The sequence below is a fragment of the Gasterosteus aculeatus genome, chromosome 8 (assembly GCF_964276395.1).
Source record: "Gasterosteus aculeatus chromosome 8, fGasAcu3.hap1.1, whole genome shotgun sequence".
Lineage (NCBI taxonomy): Eukaryota > Metazoa > Chordata > Actinopteri > Perciformes > Gasterosteidae > Gasterosteus > Gasterosteus aculeatus.
Genome location: NC_135695.1, coordinates 16946351 through 16967047, shown reverse-complemented (window position 1 = coordinate 16967047; position 20697 = coordinate 16946351). Strand labels below are relative to the sequence as shown.

Sequence of the window (20697 nt, the reverse complement as noted above, 5' to 3'; positions counted from 1 at the left end):
GATGGTCAATTTTCTTAAGTCACTTTACTCAACTACACATTTGAATTCAGGATCCTTTTCCTGATATGGAGTTTGCTTATTTTACACAAGTAAAAGAAGTACATGAGGTGATCCCAGTAAGAACAAACAAACTGCAAAACGACACGTTTAATATTTATTCTGTTTCAATTAAATGCATTACATATTCTTCCAAATAATGATTTATTTTTCTCTACATGTTAGAAAATAAAAAATAAAAATACAATTAGCTTGAGTTTTAAAAAGCCTTTGAGGGTAAGCCTGGAAACATGAGTGGTTCTTGATTTGCAGTCTGTACAAATGACAGTAACACGTCAGGTGGAAATAAACTGTAGAATGAATGAAGGACGACTGCTGTTCTCTGGAGTTTACAATCAACGTGAACCTTGAGTAGGAAGTTTAGCTTCAACCACGAGCAGTAAACTAGTTAAACACAACACGAGGAAACTATGAGGATGCTCGTTTCTTCTCAAAGCCGAACAAGGACAAAAAAAACAAGACAAAGCAGGAATAAGTTTGGTTAGAAATCAACAGAGAGAAAATTGCTGTAGTTTTAGAAGAAGAGTTGCTGGCCGATCACAGGGATGCTCGTCTACTTTTACCGACTTTGTTTATTGCAGTTAATCTCGCAGAGAGGAAGCATCTGGTAATGTAACATCAAAAGAGGTCAGATAAACAACAGATAAAAAGCAGCAGCTCACTTCAATATGGAACCCGGTGTGAAAATGTGAAATTGAGCGTTTGAGGAAGTTGATCTTTTTCAATATACATCTTTCATTACAAAGTGCCGAAGCCTCGATCGGTGAGGATTAACAAAGCTATTAATGCTGTTCGTTTAATGTACGACTACAGAGCACGTTGAGCGGGAACACGTTGATTCCTTTACGACAACCCAGTTTCTATCATTTAGCCTGTTAGTGTCATTAATACAGACATTAAAAAAAAAAAATTGTCATAGGAACCAACAGATGTTTAGAAGTATTTGGTGTTGTCCTTTTGTGAAATCCCTCTTAGTGTACCCTAAAACGTAATGCGAACTAATATGCAATCATTACATGAGATAGTTGAGGTTTCATTCCTTTTAGCATGAAGCAAAAAAATAAAATGACAGATATACTGGGCAGAGCGACACATTCCTGAAACGTTAAAGAAATGAAAGCGTGAGGAAGCTGAATGTGGTAGTATTTGAGGGGTGTTGTAAAATGTATAAACCGTCATATGCGTTTCACATATCAGAGGACTGGTAACTTCCAGTTAAAAAAGTGTCGTCACCGTGTCCCGATTAAGTTATTTTTGTTTTAAAGAAAATCTCATAGGCCTTCTGCATACGGAACTTTATAACTATTCTGAGACACCGACTTCATCGTAACCCTTGAATAAAAAATAATAAAAACGCCCACACTTTTACCATCAGCCTTCGGTCTTTCACACAGATAAAAAAAAAATTAGGGTGATTTTTTTGTGCTCAATCAAATGAACAAGACTATTTCTAATTAAAGAAATCACACACAATTCTCACAGTATCTTCAGAAGGTAGAGTGAGCAGAGTTTTCAGAAAGTGTAGTGAGAACTGTTAGTGGATAAAGACAGGACTTCTGACAAGGCCATTTCAAATCAAGTCGAGTGCATTAAATAAATTACATTCTGGAGAGTTAAGGTGACACTTGTGGCGCGATGTTGAAATCAACGGAGCGACCTCCATTTGATCCACGGCCGCCGCGTTTCATTTTTCAACACTCGCATCTTCAGAACATACGGAACGAGACCGACGGGATGAAAACAATAAAATCAAATCAATACTGCATCGCCAGCGAAAGGGGAACACAGTCTGGGCAGAGAAGAAGATTCAGAGATGGGTTTGTTCAAAGAAAGTCTCTTCATAGTGTGTGGTGGGGGGGGGCAGCGGGGGCTGTGGAATCAGTCCTGTGCAGTCTCCACTTTGCTTTGGTGCTTTCTGGGCTGGGCCGAGCTGTGCTGTGCCGTGCCGAGCCAGGTCAGTGAACGAGGGGAGGGAAAGGTTTATGTTGGGTTTGGGGGGGGGGGGGGGGGGGGGGTCCTCAGGAGAGTTCCGACTGGCTGAGAGCGATGGCCAGCTCCAGGTCCTCTTGTTCCTGCTGGGTGAGCCGAGCCAGTCGCTCCTTCTCCTCCCGCTCGCTCTCGCGCTTCGCCCACTCAATCATGTCGTCCTCTGTTGGATACTGCTTCACAAACAAGGAAAGCACGCGCGCGCACACACACACACACACACACACAAGAAGGGGAAGGAGAATTCACACGTATGCAAAGAAATATGAGGGGAGAGGAGACAAAGAATGAAACGCGCACAGTTAAGACTCTCAAAGACACAAACGTGTTCTCAGAGCTCGCTGACACGAGATGACCGACAAATGCTGAAAAAATATATGAATAGAAAGCACGCCATGACCATAGCGCCTTATAAACATACTGGAACTATTATTTGCAGGACGGGTATTTGTGTTTGGCCCTTAACATCCATGAAGGATTTATTATTGTTATGCAATTTAGGATAAAATGTAGTATGTAATGTAATTATAAGGGAATGACTACATTTCTACTGAATTCATAACAGTTTCAGTGAGAATCACTTGAATTTGATTAATATCAGCAGAGCTGTGGTGGACAGAATTAATAGTTTGTTACAAAAGAACCTCAAACATTCATTTCTATAGTGCTGTTACAGATGTTCGAGGCATTTCCTGCCGGGAACCCGGTTGGAATTAGTCGAAGCTTCCCGGCCACCGTGACACACACAGTAACATCCACATCCAGTGGTCATAGTGAAAGGTTTCCTTTACTGTAATGCGGTGAGGCTGCAATTAGTCAAAATTGAATTGGAATATTGGTTAAAACTATTTGAAATCACAGGAGGTGCAATTTGTTAAAAAAAAAAAAAGAAAAAGAAAAAAAAAACCTTGTTTCGGTCTTGATCTACAAATTCTACAAACCTGAGAGAACCTTTGTGTTTCATACAGATCCCCACAATTGGTCTTCAATTAAAATAAGAATGAAGAGCAATTTCCTATCAAACCATATTCAGCTCTAAGAGGATGCGCAGTAAGATTTCTTCAAAAACGCCCAGCTCGTTCTTCTAGTGAGGACATTTCTACCTGGTCATTGCAAGAAGCAGCACATGTCTACATTTCCCGAGATCAAATATGACCATGAACACAGCGACAGTTTAAATACACACAGCGGAGACAGTTAAGTCCGGACATGCACCTCCACATACGACAGACAGAAGCGTCCAGTCTGCACCCATGCAAATGAAAGTAGGTAGCGATGACGACATTGACTAGCAGATGTTTTAGAGTGGGGCAGAACATGCATTGTGAGAGCGGTGAAGAAACAACCTGATGGATTTAGTAGAGAACATGCACGCATTACTTGTAGCTGGTACATCCCATTGCGGCTTTTGAAGATCAATCAAATCAGATGTAAATAAAGTAATATTGTAGCAAGAGGAGAGGTGCATTTTATGACTCGAGCTAAAGAAACCCTTCCCACAACCTCTACGTTCACTTACTGAGGTGATCTAGTGAGATTCAGTCAGAGTGCTTGGAAGGACCATCCCGGTGCTTTTGCATGTTCTACAAATCTTCTAAATCATTGCCAAACATTTAGCAAAGCAAGCAAATCGCTTTAAAGTATGTAAAATATCAGCATTGAAAAAAAACCCAAATAAAGCTGTTGGAATGGTCCTTTAGAAGCACTGGCATTTTGCAGGTAATACCATGGATGCACACAGAAGCCAGAGATGTTGCACCTTGATTCAACACTTTATTCAACTTTCTTGACAGGAGGTGTAAAGCCACACAGACAGAGACAAAACATCGTTTTCCCCCCCAACACACTGCTGACCAGACGAGGGCTCAAATGAAGCAGCAGTGACGGGGTGGTTGGACGAACAGACGCACGGGTGAATAAATAGCGGCGGGTGGAGAGGAGGAAAAGTGAACGCGTACGGAGGGACGGGCGAGACAGTGAGTACAAGTGGAAGAGAGCCCGACGCACAGTTTGTGCGTGCCGATCAGGGCTCGACAACAGGGACGTGCAGGTGTGGTCATGTGACGGGAGAGGTGATAAAAAGTCATCCATCAAAGTCACAGTACATTTCTTTGCAGGATTACAACAGGAACAGGTAGGAGGATTTTAAAATCGCTGAACAACTTCCTCTGGATAAATTACTGAGGGTCCAACCAATGTTTGGGTCAATGGGCATTTTTGGCTACTTTTATTTTTATTTGAATTTTAGATGTATGACATCTTGCACATGTTTTGAAGGAGTTTGAGACAAGTTCCCTTTTCTTCACAGTTGAGGCAATATAAAATTACTACAACAACCTGGCCCTTGCTAGTGAGAAGAAATTAAATTCATTTAAAATTGAAATTTTTATTTAGCTGCAACAAATCTGTCCTAGGAATACGAAACAGGAATTTGTTTATACGGTAAACCTGTCTAAAGTAGGATCTTAAAGCAAAAGATGCAGCAGGCGAGACGCTGCACCTTTTTATTTAAAGGTCACTTGATGGGATTCCGTAATCCCAAACTGAGAAACAAAGCTCGAGCTCAGTCGCCTGTCAGACCCAGAGTGGGAATTTCAGTATAAAATGGTTGATTTAATGAAATGTTCTGCAATAAAATCTATTTTTAATCATAGAATAAAACATGCACATGCACAGGCTGTAAACAAAAGCAAAATACAAGCAGCCACTCATTTCTCCATTCACTGCCAAACATAAGGAGGGACTTGGTCACAAGTAAAGAGGTGTTCTGCTAATAACAGTTCTCGTGTCCGTTATCACAAATATGTTGCAGAGGTAATATATCAGTGCATCTATAGTTGCTAAAATGCCATTTCTGTACATTTCCTCCTAACGCGACACAGTCATGGGGCATAAATTAAGTGCAATCCCAATATCAGTAACAAAAAAGATCATTACAAGTATAAAGAATCTTTACATGGCAAAAATATTGCATTCGTAATAAAGAGTTAAAATATACACCATTAGCAGACAGAATGGAAGAAAAATGAAATTAATTCTTATGTTAGCTCAGGAAAAACGAGGTGATTAAATAGCACGAGGAACCGGTGTGACTACGTGACCGTTTATAAGAGCCGATTAGTTCACTTCTCCGGGACTTCTTAATGGCAGTGGATGGAGTGATTTATGAAGCTGGCCATATTCGCTTGGTGGTTGTGACATTATTCATTATTAGCAAGGGGAAAAAAATGAAATGAAGAGAGCAGAGGGTAGTGACTAGTCAGAGTCGGGTGCAGGTGAGGGAGAGGGCGAGGTGCTCACTTTGTCAAAGCTGGCAAATCGGTCAGCTTCCCGTGCGGTGTGACGAGGAGGGGAGGAAGGGGCGAAGGGGTCAGCTAGAGGATCCTTAGCGGGCAGGGAGGAAGAGAAGTCTCCCGAAGGCTGCTGGAGGAAGGGCCCGCGTCGCTGGAAGGACTCGGACGACTCCGTCCTGGAGACGGACGCCCTTTTTCCTGAGGGACGGACACAGATGTTCACACGTGTAGAGTTGGCCGATGACAGCGCCACGGTTGGTAAAAGGTGACCTTTTCGCGGTGCCGGCTGCGTACTGACCTGGAGGTGGAGGAGGTGGCCTGGTTGGTGTACCCGTTTTTGGGGGCAGGGCTGGGGGAACGTCAGGGCCGGCAGACTGGCTTTCTTCCTGAAACAGGTTCTTATTGTTGATGGCGAACTGGTCTGCCCCAGTTGACTGCAACATAAAAAGGTTCCAGTCAAATCAAATGCACACAGTATTAGAATAGAGGATATGGTGAAGTTAAATAGAGGGATTAAATATGAGAAAGGAAGTCGCAACCACATATCTGAGCTGGAATCACAGCAGCGATCGGTTCTGACTTTATTCAGTAATTTATGCATAATTTCTGTTCTGTCTCCTAAACAAGAATCCCGTCAACATTCCAAGGATTGTTCCAGAAGGGGATGAGAAAGGCATGAAGAGCACCGGCCATGAGCAACACCTCTCGATTACCTTCGCCAACGCACTGAAATCGGCAAAGCCTCCTCCAAACGATTCGTTACCGAACACAGCCGAAAACGGATCTGAAACACACAAGCACGTCAAAGTCACTGAGGACATCAAAAAGGACACACACAGGTAGTTGTGTATTTTATCATTTCAGCAGCTGCAACGGCCTGGGTGCCCAGAGGGTGGCGCTACACCACAAGTCATACCTGGATCCGAGCTGGCATTCACCGTCGTGCCACCCGGCGCAAACGGGTCATTGGATGCTGCAGAGTCCTTCTAAAACAGAACAAACTAAAAATAAACTCCACTGTGGGTGTTGATAGCCTTAAACTGCATTTAATTAAATTGAGTTGAGCATTTAATTAACTTGAGTTAAAAATGTAATGTCGCTTTGGATAAAAGCGTCAGCTCACCTGTAATGTAATACTACACCTGTAATGTAATACTACGATACAAGTACATTGTATCAACATCTGTGTTATGCAATGTTTATTTTATTTCTGCATGTCATTTTAATATCTAATAAATTAAATAAATTATACCTGCAATTTCATTACATTTCATTAAATTGTACAACATTAAAAGTTTATTTTTATGATGAAACACTGGCCTTTGTTTAACTGGTTTTATTTAAATCTTGTTTTCATAAGATCACCTATTCAAACCTTTAAAAAAAAAAAAAATCAACATGACATCGAATGGTCTGCGCAGTAAATCTGAACGGGACCCGGCTGTGCAGCAGGCCGACTCACCACAGCCAGATCAGAGGAGGGCAGAGAGCAGCTGAAGGGATCCGCCCCCCGGTCCTGAGAACCAAACGGGTCCGCCTCCCCTGAGGCGCTCATTTGGCCACCAAACGGGTCCGAGGTGGCCATGGTATTTCCCGTGGAGCTGAATGGATCCTTGGGCGCTGCAGCTGGATCGGTGGCTTTGGAGGTGAAGGGATCTGGACCGGCTGTTGGTGCTGCTGCTACGTCACCGGGCTTAGTTGCAAACAGGTCCGGCTCTGGGACGCCAGCAGTGGGGCCAAACGGATCGGCCGAGCTGGCAGTAAATGGGTCGTCTGGGGCAAAGGGGGCTCCGGGGGCCTGGAAGAAAGAGTCTGCGGCGAAGGGGTCGGAGCCTTTGAACGGATCTCCACCAAACGGATCTGATTACACAGAAACGGCAACAGACACAAAGTATTAATATTTGATATTGTTGAATTGGTGTATAAACCCATTTGATTGTGATGTGATGAAATTGATGTGTTTGCTCACTTTCCTATAGGGATGGAAAAACTTACCTGCAACATCCGCTTTCCCAAATGGATCATCTTTGAACGGATAGTCTATAAAAAAGGAAAACAAAAATAACTTTTGACAACATTGAGGTTTTTTGACAAAAAATGTAATTCGGTTTTCCCCAAACTAATCTATAATAAATACAATTAAATCTGCGGAACATCCATTTTGAGGAGAAGGTAATGAATACATTGTTATTTAAGCTTCTAACTGAACTCAAGGTTTGTTGTGACTCACGGTCAGTAAAGGGGTCCGAATGGAAGAAGTCCATCTCCGGCAGAGAGGGGGGGCTGGTCTGAGGCGGCATAGAGCGAGCGCTGACCTGAGGTGGTAACGAGCTGGACGGGGGTTCCGGGGACTCTGCCGGCTCTTGTTGGCTCTCTGGTTCCGGCGACGCAACCTATTGAAACAGCGACAGTTTCCTCACGTTTACACTAAACAGGATTAATGATTCCCTGAAAACCTCAGAGATGCAAAGACCTGCGGCGTCAGAGAAGTGACCTGGCTGAAGGGTTCGAGTGTACCTCAGTTACTCCGGCTCCTTACCTTTAGTGAACTCTCTTTAGGCAACTCCTCTGCTTCACTCATGAGCTCAGGGGAGACATCGGGTGTAAGGCTACGGTCTTCCTACAGGCATTAGGAGGACAACACAGCCATTATTATTATTATTAGCAGACTATGGTTACTTAAAAAGATACGTAGTCGGAAAACCTATACATTAAATTTCACATTTGGTAAAATTCCTGTTGCAAACACGTTCAAGAAAAAGACGAAGAGAAAGATCTTTTTGTGTTAGAGGTTTTCCCCACAAAAAGACAAACTATGGAGGAACTGATAACTAGGTTAGGTTGTACCAAACTTTCCATCTTTAAAAAGGACAGATAACTAGATCAAATGGATTTATTACCCTCGCCGTGTTCTCCTGCGGCTTGGCGAGGTTCGACTGATTATTGTACACCTCAGAGAAGGCCAGACTAGTATAGAGATCATCCAAAGTGTCATATTTCAAGTTCTCCTCTAAAGTCTTGGGACTCTCTTCCCCGTTCTCTTCTTCATCATCTTCTCTCTCCTTCTCTTTTTGATCCGACTGTTCTTTCTGCCTATTGCAGACAGCCAATGGAGCCTTCTCATTGAGCTCCTTAGGCTGGTCCTCCTGGAAGAGGTCCTGCTGGAAGGGATCCGGCTGGCACAGCTCTGCAGTGAACCCGGTGGATCCGTTGACCATGACGGGAGAGCTGTCCTCCAGGGCTCTTTTCCAGCTAAGCTGGGCAGTGAGTGACCTTTCTTCCACCTGAAGGTTATTCAGTTTCTGCTGAACCTGAGAAAGCACAGAAGTCCAAAGAATAGTACGGAGAAAGGGAAGAATGAAACAGAGGTCCTATTTTCCGCAGAGAAGGGGGATTCGTAGATTCACCCAAACCCACCTGTGCAACTTGCGTAAAGGAGTCGCGGACAGACTCCTGCAGAGGTGTGAGCTGCTCCTGAGCCGCCTGGACCTTCTCCTGCAGCTTCCTGCTCTCCTCTTGCAGAGCGAGAAGCTCCTCTCGGGCCTGGACCAGGTCCTCCTCAAACTGACTGATCTTCTGTTCCTGGTCCTCATGCTCCGACTGCAGCGATGAAATCTGTGATGTTTACCGTTATGAATAAGCCGGAGTCATGTACTGGAATGCGATATGGAGTCATACAACTGATGTGCTGAACCAGAGGTGGTCATTTCTGTAGTTAAAAAGCTTTCCGCTATTGAAATAAATGCATTCTTTTCAAAAATCCACCAAACCTACCAGATGGGTTTCTTGGTTTGTCTGCTGCCGGATGAAAGTCAGCTGCTCCTCCAGGGAGCCTTTTTGTTGGTCCAGCTCCTCTAAGGCATCCTGGACCTTTTGACGCTGAGCCTGGAGCTGCTGCAGCTCCCCGCTCTCCTTCGCCACCTCGCCCTGCAAGTCCTGCAGATATCAAAGCCAATGTGTCATTTTAAATAATTAACATTTACCTTACTGCAGACACTGACAACAGAAAGGACCAAAAGAAGGGCACGAGAAACCGCTAAAAACAAGCATACTTCCAGACAAGTGTGAACATTATTGTTATCAATGCTGCAGGTCAGACAGGATGAAAACATCTGGTGGTTTGTTTTCTAAAAAAAAATCCTTAACAATTGCATCAATACAATTCAGTAAATACAAGGGAAAAATCTAAGAACACATGTAAAACAATTTTGCAATTGCATAATGTCAGTCTATATTAGGTCTCCATCTCATTCAGTGTGACTCATTTCTGTTAGTACGGGTGGATCTCAAATCAGAGATTTGCCTTCATAACCACGCAGAAACAATTAGTCATGTCAGAGATCCACACCACTGCGAGTCAACACCTTGGAGAGACACGGCAGGGGAAGTCTTGATAAACAGTCATATCATGCAGGGTATATTTAGGGAAACACAATACATTATAAATTGCCCAAAGCAAGGATGCAACCCTACAGTACAGCTACAAAAGTTCAGCTCCATCCCCTTGAGACTCCACCCTCGCACTCCAACACAATTCCCACAAGCGGCGCAGACTAGCCCTTTAAGCCATCAGCTCCCAAAATAGATCCCATCTCTCAGTCTCTCGCAAGGACACCAGCCCCCCTCTTCTCCCTTTGTGAGAAACATTAACTGCGTTTCTGAACAAGCGTCTACGTCTGCCGACCAAATATATTATTGATCTCCTTAGGTATATTCATCACAGCTTAAGAGAGAAACTGCTTTTGCACCTGCTTTATCCAGCAGAAATGAAGACATGCTCTTATGCAAACACCAGCTATGATCCAACACAGCGGAGTTACAGATGAAAGAAAAACAAGAGCTGAGAAACAGTCTTCAAGATCTACCTGACCTCGTCGTGCTCATAAGCCCCCTTGTTCTCGTTGTGGCCATTGGATTCAGACGGCGTGACCTTACCTGCACTTCGGTGCTGCGCTGTCTGATGGCCTCCTCCTTCTCCTTGATCTCCTCTTCCACCGAGCTTTTCTCCCTGGGGGTCCAGCACAAGAGACAAGAGTATTTAGCGACTAGGGACAGAGCGGGAAGACCCGGTACTCCGAAACCACCCAGACCCATCCAGCTCTCCACTGAGCCTTCTTTACCCTTCCCCTGAACCTCCTCTCTCTGAACCACCATGGTGTCCTGAAAGCACAGCTCCACCGTACACCGTAGAGCTGCAGCTACAGCAGGTGTGTGTGTGACGTGGAGAAAGTGTGCACGCCGCTGTATCCGCGGTGAGTGTTGTAGAAAGTGAGTGTGTCTGCTCAGTCAAATGTGTGGGAGATGAGTGAGGCAGATGGCTGCTTTCAGGAGGGGAGGAAGAAGAAAGACGGGGGGCGGGGGGGGGTGATGATGAGCCAACCTACAACATCTATCATTTGCTCTGTCCGTATCTGCTTCACCCTTTCATCCACCCAGCCAGGTAACAGAGCGGCGGAGAGAAGGGAGGTAGACTGGAAATTGCAAAAAATGCACTTTGCATTTCCCTAAAGTACAATGTACTTTGTATGTTACAGTGAAGGTCCTCAGCACTGTGTAGGACACACGTTTCACCACCATTAAACCTTATTAATAATGACTGACATAAATCATTTTAAAACAGGCAAAGATAACTGCAACTTTTCATTGATGAAACCTTATTATAGAGTACCATGTGGGTTAATTTTGCACCAGATTTAAATATCTGATATTATATTGCGTTGGATTTCATTTCATTCACCTATCTACCTTTTTCAACTCTTACTTTGAATATTTTAAAAATAACAAAGTATTTTATGTGTAAAAAAATGCATAGAAAATGAATCAACGCAGGAATTAGAGGCAAATAGCTTGCAACATAAAAAGGTTGTTACAAATAAATATTCTGACTGACGCTTTGATTTAAATCCGTTGGGAATCTCTTGCAGTGTTTTCTCACATTCGTTTAGGAAAGACTAATAAGAAGAAAAAAAAAAAAACATACATTTTGTCTGAAATCCATATGAGACGCAAAATCAACTTTTCATATGAATCTCCTTGTTATGTAAAAGCAATACAGAACAAGACACTAATTATTCAACTTGTTCAATTTCACATTTAGATAAGAAAAGAAAAAGCAGGCATCAACCTGAGAGCACTTCTCTTTTGCCTTTCATTTCAGCACAGACTAAAATAGCAGCTGCTATTTTCAGATTCTCCCGTTCCTCTCACATAAACAGTCAGTTGCCTTGATAAAAGTACATTTCTCTACCAGCAAAGCGGAGTAAGAGTTCTACGCTCCTCTTACCCATTATCTTCATCATCACCATCTTCTTCCTCATCCTTCGCAGAAAGCTGCGGCCACATTTTGAAGCATTCACAAATATGAATCATCTCGACTAGCTCCTCTCAACCGTCTGTTCCTGCTGATGCTCTGATCTCCATCTAGTTTATACTTCCATCCATCGTTCTAACTTCTCCCCTTTCCTACAACAGCTGACCTGGAGCGTGTGAGCGTCTGCCTGTGTGTGTCTACAGTCAGGAGGTGGGTAGAATGCAAACCTGCTCACTCAAAAAGGGAAGCTGCTCTAAAACACCTGCGATTGATCATCAGTGAAACAAAAACAACGTGACATTTTTCCGGACCAACTAAAAAAGTATTTTTCATTCAAATATGGAGAAAAAATAGGAATGCAACACTGATGTATACTATGATTAATGAATTAATGATTAATGACGTGTACAGTCTTCATCCACCTCACAGTCAAACAGCAACTACGTAACAGAGCTCCACAGCCATCTGCTGTTTGACAGCCAGCGGCCAAAATCACTAATGTTCATCTATCGGTTTGTACCGTCTCAGAGGGCATGAGTGAGATAATCATGTGTAATAAAACCAGAAATAAAACCTTTTACCAGGTGTGGTTCAGCCACGCGCCTCACAATTGTGGGAAACACTGCGTCCTGCTGGTCGTTACCCAGAAGGTGCTGGCCGTTTATGCCAATAGGACATGGACCAAAGTTACGTTAAACCATTTTTGCTGAAAATACTTTTACAAGAATACAGTTATCGCATCTGGCAGGCTGCAGGCTACGTGCTGCCCCGACCCGGTACATAACCTGCATCATTACCGGTTCAGTAAGATGTTCTTTTTTTACATTATGTTAGATGAAAATGAGGGGAAAAATAGAAAAAGCTTACTTTTGTAATTCGAAAATCTCGTTACTGAGAGAGTCCAGCTCCTTGATGGCTGAGAAGTCGGCCGCTAGTTGTGCCGCGTTCTTCTGAAAAGGGAGGCGAGGGGGGAAGATACAAGAGGATTGAAGTCACAACTGGTAAAACGATAATAAATAAATATTTAATACATATAGTGTAGGCTAAGAATTACTCCTCATTACATATGAAGACGGTATGGATTAATTTTGTTACACTGGACAGAAAAGAGGATTATTACTATGAAAAGCCCTTGGGCGGAAATGAGGGACAATGAAGTCACTGATTGATGCAAAGGGGTGGGAGCGATACTGACTAAAAAGTACTGCTATTAGGACACTGGATTACATTAATTTAGCCGATTAAGATGCATTTACAGACATGATGTGTTGCTGGTTCACTAAATACTTAAAAGAATCAACATCTGCTCTTTTCAGCTTAAATCCGATGCATATGATGATAAACTCAGGAATACAGATGTCTTATATGGATCAGAATTGATTTGGTAACAGAATCACAAATGAGTGAGACAATGTGGAAGGACAACGAAGAGGCTATGCCCCCGTGTCAGTAAAGTCACACATACGTTTGCAATGTGAAGACAGTGTGCGGAAAAGAAAGACAACATAATCCAAAACAGAGAAAGTCAGGAAAAAGGAATATATATATTATATACACACACACGTCAAAAAAAGATATAATAGAATAACTTAATTAACAAACTAAGACAAATGAAGAAAATACAAAAAGCAAGGAGGGAGTATGAGAACCGTAATTGAACTTATTTATTAACTAATTAGATTTTCAGCTAGATAGAGTGTACTTGTTATGTACCTGTAAATTGTTAAACTGAATTATCGGCTGGCCTTAATTCTGGATCAGATTCTGATTCAATACTAAAGTATGGAAATAAAACAAGTGACCCCAACATTCCTGATTATTGTTATTTTTTCATAGACCCAAGCGCTCAGACCGACTCACCTGTTTGATGCTCTGTCTGTCGGACGGTGGAATCATCTCTGGCAAGAGACTCTGCGGAGGTTCAAGGCCTTTAGTCAGCCTCTGATTGATCAGATGAAGCGCCAGGGCAAACTGCTCTCGGGTCAGTTTCCCGATGTCTCCAATGTCACAGAGCTCCCTAGAAACACAAAACAGACACAGCTTGCATAAGAGTAACAATTTACACCTCAGGCAATCACTACTCGATTGTCATGCAGGACAGTCAGAGTGGAACAGAAGATAAAAATCCATATAATGTGACAGGCCAGCACGCACTGCAGCCCCGTCATCAACTAGGATGAGATGAATAATCGAAAAGGCACAATATTTCTCTTTCAACATCAACTAATTTTCCTTTCCACGTGCATAATGTGGGAACTGCATGTGTGTCATTTGGGATTTATGCAGCCGGACACCAATACATTGTACTTTGGCAACCTGTCTTGATGTTCTTCGATATAACAAGTGTAACATTAGAGTTACTTTGCAAATATAAACAATCCCACAAAACTGGACTAGTGAATACTAAAAAGAGAAAAGAAAAAAAAGCCTTAAAACATCCATTTTAGACCAAGCAAAAAAGTCTCATATCTGCGAGGTCAGTGGGTCCAACAGGAGTTCAAGGTCCCAACCTACCAGATACGTGCCAGTGTGGCAGACGGCAGCCCGGTCTTCAAGAAGATGTCTCTGACTTCGGGTCCAGACACAAGGCCGTCCATGTCGCCATCCGTCTTGCCAAACAGCTCATCATACTTTGTTTTGTCTGCTGCAGACACCACCCACTGCAGCAGCAATAAGAAAAAAAACTTTTAAATCGTCAACGAAGCTGCTTCACATAGAACTGAACACAACAGACACTTGCGGCACAACAGCAACCCACCTTCCCACTCGTCGTGTTTTTTTTAAAAACACACTGACCGAGCCAGTTTGAAATCATCTTAAATGTTTGTTAATGCAGCAATGTGACAATAAAAAATAAAAATAAAAGGAATACATACAAAATCACTTTCAGGCACTGCATGCAGAGGCGAGGCGTGTCCCGTACTCACAGGGGCCGCTGCTGGTGTCGGGACAGGAGCGAGGGCGGGGGTGGGAGTGGGGGCGGGGGCGGGCTTAGGGGGGTGGGGCAGGCTCCTGGAGCCGGCGTGGGAGGAGCGGCTGTCTTTGACCGAGGGGGGCGAGGGTAACAGGGGCATCGCGGGAGGCAGCGAGGGTTTTTTCCTCTTGGAGGGTGGAACCAGGGGAGGGGGTAGGGACATGGGAACATGCTCCCCCTCCAGGGCTCTGTACACCAGATACATGGCCTGGGAACGGGCAGCAACAACAACAACAACAAAAATCAATGACAACAGACAATTACCAATAAAGTTGAGGCTTTACTTGATGCTTTGTTATTGCGTCCTTGCATTTCTTCCACGTGTCTTAATTGTTCCATTGAGGGATACAGAAACTATTTTTCCATCCTGCAATAGCTTGCAGCAACGGACTGTAGAATACAAGCAAACACATTTAAAAGAAGATCTTCTAAAAGAAGGGGTCGTAGTGGCGCAGGGGTAGAGAGGGTGCCGGGAACCGTAAGCTTGGTGGTTCGAGCCCCGGCTGCCTGATGCCGAAGTCTCCCTGAGCAAGACACCGTACCCCTAATTGCTCCCCGGACAAAATAGTAAAAAAAAATAAGAAGCCATGGGTTAAAAATCCAATGTAAGTCGCTAAATGACCTGTAATGTAATCTATTGCTAAAATATTAAGATAGAAAGAAATAAGTGCTAAATTTAGGGAAACGGTGCAGAGATGGATATTAAATTCAAAAACAGCCCAAACTGTAAACTATGTGGTTTCTTTCCATTTGGTGAATTTGTCTCATTTCTTACCACAGAGAATTCATCTCTGTCCAGCATGCCGTCCCTGTCGATGTCACTGAGCTCCCACACCTTCAACACACACAGCATACAGACATTATTGTTGAGCAGCACTCCAAAAATGTACTCTTCAAACCCTTTCTCTTCAAATTCATGTTCTACCCAACTTTCTATTCCACATTAGGTGAAACTAGGTAAAAGTGCGTGTTAGGGGATCCTACCCTGCCGAGTACGTCCACTGGTAGCTTGGAGTTGAGCAGAACAGGCTTGACCTTGTCTCCGGTTAGAATCCCTCCTACGGGACCCAAGCTCTCAAAGATGGAGTCAAACTTTATCTTCTCCTCAGGCTGGAGGCAAAAACAAAGCGGACGTTAAGTGGTGAGAGATACAATTAAAACTATGTTTTTCTGATACAGCCACAATCACATTTAAATATTAATTCAGCTGTGAGACGTTTGGTTGAGCAGACCTATTCTGTTGTGGTTCTTTTATCCAACAAACACAGATCACTATCTCACATCAAGGAGAAAAGTTAATGAAGTTGTAAGTGCCTCACCTTGACAACCCAGAGAGTGTCAACAGACGCCACTCCCGCTAGCTGCGGGCTGCTCGTCTCATTCTGAAAAACAGATAAACAAACCCAGTTGTGCGCCACCTCCTCTCAAAACAATTACTATTTAAAAAAAAAAAAATTAAACTAAAAACACAAAATAAAATGTGTTTTTTTTAATGCACAGCAGCAGACTTACAAATTGTGGGGGAGGAAGAGCCACATTAAGGCTCCTGAGCGCCACCTCCAGGCCATTTTGAGCACAGGCCACCAACCGCAACGCTATGAAGAATTGCTGAAGGGAACAAAAGGTGCACTATGTGAAATGGATATAGTGAGCAGATGCACATAAAATGAACAATTCCAGCACAATGTCACTTTATTTATTAGTCATTTGTACCTGCTTGTTAAGAGCCCCTTTACGTTCTGAATCTGCCAAATCCCAGATCTATTGAGACACACACACACACACACACACACACACATTAATTACCATCAACATGAACAGCAAGAACAACATAGACGTCATGATCTTTGCTCACCTTCCCCAGCACCAGGTCAGCCAAGCCAGACCTCTTCAGGAACAGAGCTGCATCCGCTGCCGCCACCCGCCCACTGCCAGTAGGATCCACCTGCACGCACATCGTCATTACAGCTCAGAAACATCAGTGACACATCTGCACTGCCGAGACAGACACTGAATGGCTTATTGGCCAAGAGGATTATAGAATGACAAAACTGTGTTTGAATAGAAGGATGAAAGGAGAAGACAGAGGGAGGCAAATAACACAAATTAAAACTGAGGATTCACTAAAAATCAATACTGACAATAAACCAAAGCGTTTTTCTCAGCAGTCTATTAGCTCGGTATTGGATCTGGTGGTAGTCTTTCATGAGGCTCACAGTGAGCTCCCCTGACACGTAAGAGGGAAACATTATTAATGCATGGAGATATTTTGCTTACTGGACACGGAAACTGGAACCGAAAGGAGAGAAGAGATCACTGCTCAAGCACACTAGTTTGTTTAACCATCTTAAGCTAGTTTACAATTCAAAAAGGGTCAGGGCACCCAGGTTTAACTTTGTACATGAGCCAGCTCTTATGCAGATCAGCTTACACCACAATACAAGAACACTAGATTCAGCATTAAATGACTACCAAACAAGAGTAATGGGCTCAACACTTTGTATACTGCAGAGCACACACAGCACCCAAGTAAAAAAACAAAAACATATTGTTTTATTTTTGGAGAGATGCATACCTGTCGGTAGTATTTGTCATAAATGGGATTTCCACTGGAGAGCTGTAAAGAAAGGAGGGGGGGGGGAATAAATTCATAAGTATATAGAATGAATCCAGCAATTTAAAAATGGCTTTATAAGAAAATAAAACGTCTTGAAATCCTTGTTCTCAGTTTAAAAACTCGAGTGACACGTTAACTACAGCAAGTGTTACTGAGTAAGCAGAGACAGCTGTCAATATAAAATAGACTGAGCCATTACAGAAGGGCACAAGCAATATGTTAAATTCAACTTTATTTTTAGTCGTCGCCAAGACAGCTGTGTGCCAACGGCCCACAAAATCTGCCGGGAGAAATGAACAGTCCCTTTCGTACAATATGCCAGAATTAGTCATCAGACTTATTTTACATTAAGTATTTTAGGGGCAGCAATTAATAATCACTTTACAAATTACTTTTAATGCTTTCTTTGATAAACCAAAATAACATTTACTATGAGTATGACACGCAAGCTTTTGAGAAAAGAGTCAATAAGACCAACACTGCTAAACATTCCAAACCCAGATACTCTCAGCCAGTAATGTAGTAAGTAATGTCTCTAAAATAAATAACCATTATCAAACTTGCCTGCAAATGCTTTTCTCAGTCAATTTATTGTTCCCGGCATTAGCTAGATCCATTAACGATCATTGGAGGGGATTTACAATTGTGTGCTTCCAGGGAAAGCGGAGCCCATTCAGAACGTGCCATTTCACCTTATTGTGAACATAATGACTCACAATGATAACGAGGGTCTCTGCCGAGTGGTAGACAGAGAGTTATGACTTCAGGATACACGAAAAGGGATGGTCAGCTTGACGGTTTCAACAGGGCGTCGCTTCACAGACAACAGCTAATTTTACCTTCTGTCACGTCCTCTCTAAACATCCCCCTTTCCCGTGTTAGCACGAATGTCCATCGCTGGGCTGAGCAATCATTCCACAATGCAAAACAGAGATTATGGCAAAGATCTGTCAGTCTTGTGATAGCTCGGGCACAGGTGAAGACTTTAGAAAAACACTGGCTGGGACCAGCTGGTTTTTCAACACTTTAAAGCAAGATAGGGGTGTTCGCACACACAAAACACACACACACACACACACCTTTCTCTGGCAAATGTAACTTATTTTCTGTGACACACACGCACACAATAGTGTGCTGTTGTCAACTGCAACACTAAGGTCATTGTACTGGTGATTCTTTAATTGAGCATTGAAAAAGAAAAACACCCATAGAAGATATCAAGATGCAGGAATCTACAAACCAGTCCAGTTTGTTCTGGGAATTTAAATTCCCTAACTCACCCATGGCAAAGAGAAACCACATCGATGTCACTGTTAACGCAAATGTGTGTGTTTGGGGATGATCAGGCCGATTAGGCTGAACAGCAAAGTTAAAAAAAAAAAAACAGCATCACTGCCTGACACCCTCAATGAAGCTTCAACAACACACAAATACACACAACTTGTTAATCTCATCTGGGCAGAGAACAGACAGAACAGCTGTCTGTCGGGCAAAGGCAACAGTGGCTCAGGTAACAAGTGTGGGGCTCTACTTATTAGACCTGGCTGCTGTATGCTAAGCTACACAACTGATTTACTGTGCAAACAAACGTTAGCATTTAAGTTGACCAGCAGTGGTCTGACATTTTGTGACAGAAGTGCTGACTGGCGGCCATTCAAGTTCACTTCCTCTTACTGCTTGACAAAACCACTGTTAACGATGGATGGAAGTTTTAGTTGTATTTTTCTAGTGTCGTTATGGACAGAAAAGAACTAAATGGCTAGCAGGCTAACAGTACACGTTGTCCACTTTAGAGAGGTCACAGAGAAAGGCACTGACCCGGTCACTAAGTATGTTCACCTCCAGTAATAGTAATACAAAAAAAGCTCACTTGTTTAGTCCCATATATCCAGCGACGTTAAACAATAAAAAGGAAACCAACCACGTAACGTTATAACGTACAATGAGTTTAGCGTAACTTGTTTAAGTGGTTTCGTTTGTTTGCGTCAAACAGCGTTAGCGGAGGCTCCACCAACGGAGACGTGACAGTGAAGCCACACATGACTTCTCCCGTATTAAAACATCTCTTTGGCCGCCACCAACTAGTTAGCCTGCAGCAAAAGCGAGGCTAAACAGGACATGACACACACACACACACACACACACACACACACACACACAATAACACACACACAGGGCTCCGGGCTCCGGACTCACCCGACGCCATGCAACGAGCCATAGCTTATCTCAAGTTTTGAAAAAAAAGAAAAAAAGAAAAAGCGGCTCTAACCCCGCACACAAACTGGCGGTTGGCTAGCAGGCTAGCTAGCTAGCTAGCTACGCCCTTACGCAGTCCCCGAAGAAATTAGCCAGAAACTTTTCCTCACTTTCACAGCAGCGCTAAACTTCCACAAAAAAAGAGAGACCCGAGGGTGCAGATGAGCTCGGCGCTTCGGCCCGCCTGGTTTCCGCTAACACAGCTCGGAAAGTGTCTCCGCGCGGAGCCGGACCACGACAGGTTTCTTTTTCTACCGTTATATGTTTGAGTTGTAGGACAGTGTTACCTGAGTGAGAGACAGAGCGGCAGCCATAACGTTTCTGTTTCCCACCGCTTTCATGCTGCTGCTGCCAGACACGGACCGACGGAGGGCCGCTGGGAAAACCCGGCGCTGGATCCTCGGCGACGGGAGTCGATTCCACTCAAATGATGACTTGGCGCATTATCACGGCGGTTAATTGTTCCCGCCCCGGGGAAGCGAAACATACACCAAAACAAACAATTATGATCTATGTATTTAGAACGGACTAAAGTCACGGATGAAAAACAACAACTTGATCAAAAAAGTTAGAAATAGGAGTATATCCAATAGTGCACCCTCTGCACTATTTATTTAATTATTATGCATGTTTTTTGTTCTATTTCATGTGCTGATTTGCATTAAGTAATAATCTACAACACTTTTACCAAATTAGATGTTCAGTCATATCTGTAAACTTAAATATAATCAGTTGATACAATTGTTGGAAGTTAAACGAATGTGTTTGGCAAAAATACAAAAAGTTCTGCATTCACATTACATAAGTATGCTAAAATGCCCTTTTCACATGTTTACTATTACATTATTGTAACTGCCATTAGGTGGCGCTAATGTTAACTATCATATATTCTATTGAGGTAGTTTAATCAATTCATGTCAGTTTGTGTGCTAGTTTATATGAAATCTGTTTGTACAGTATGACTAGTAGTAGCTACAGCAGTCAGATAAACTTGATGAAATGCATTTCCCTCTGAAATGTCGTGGAATGAATGAAAACACACAAGTACCTACATTGTAAATGTACTTAACAGGGGTGGAGAGTAAACATGAAATCACTCAAACAGGAAACAGGAAGCAAAAGTAAAGGTCATACTAGCCAATGATATGTGTTATGTCATGCAATCAAAATAAATAAAAAAAACACTATCAAAACAAAAAAGAGG

The 20697-nt window shown here is 43.0% G+C and overlaps 1 protein-coding gene and 1 long non-coding RNA gene across 14 annotated transcripts; one reads left to right on the top strand and one right to left on the bottom strand.

Moving 5' to 3' along the window:
* Window positions 1-141: 141 nt before the first annotated feature.
* eps15 (epidermal growth factor receptor pathway substrate 15) lies at window positions 142-19882 on the bottom strand. Of its 13 annotated transcripts, none has more exons than XM_040185123.2 (25): window positions 19781-19882; window positions 17196-17237; window positions 16476-16565; window positions 16334-16381; window positions 16133-16228; window positions 15940-16002; window positions 15605-15730; window positions 15396-15455; window positions 14523-14828; window positions 14161-14306; window positions 13507-13663; window positions 12514-12596; window positions 10272-10344; window positions 9111-9272; window positions 8754-8951; window positions 8237-8647; window positions 7876-7956; window positions 7567-7729; window positions 7332-7376; window positions 6799-7196; window positions 6253-6322; window positions 6050-6120; window positions 5635-5770; window positions 5344-5534; window positions 142-2219 (listed from the first exon to the last, which is right to left on the bottom strand). In XM_040185123.2, the coding sequence occupies exons 1-25, from the start codon at window positions 19832-19834 to the stop codon at window positions 2076-2078; spliced, it is 3414 nt and encodes a 1137-aa protein (XP_040041057.2). In that variant the 5' UTR covers window positions 19835-19882; the 3' UTR covers window positions 142-2075. The 13 variants fall into 13 exon arrangements, with proteins under 13 accessions (XP_040041057.2, XP_040041058.2, XP_040041061.2 ...); XM_040185124.2 differs by having other exon boundaries at window positions 142-2216; XM_040185127.2 differs by having other exon boundaries at window positions 6253-6319.
* Window positions 19559-20693, top strand: LOC120824358 (uncharacterized). The gene is made up of 2 exons (XR_005712937.2): window positions 19559-19734; window positions 19849-20693. It is a non-coding gene; the product is annotated as an uncharacterized LOC120824358 (long non-coding RNA).
* Window positions 20694-20697: the final 4 nt, after the last annotated feature.

Coding starts and splice junctions, on each gene's coding strand:
- eps15 (XM_040185123.2), bottom strand. CDS start 19,834: ATGAAAGCGGTGGGAAACAGAAACGTTATGGCTGCCGCTCTGTCTCTC. Junction 17,238..19,780: donor CCGCTCTGTCTCTCACTCAG/GTAACACTGTCC, acceptor CTTTCTTTACAG/CTCTCCAGTGGAAATCCCAT. Junction 10,345..12,513: donor GAGATTTTCGAATTACAAAA/GTAAGCTTTTTC, acceptor CTGGACCCCCAG/GGAGAAAAGCTCGGTGGAAG.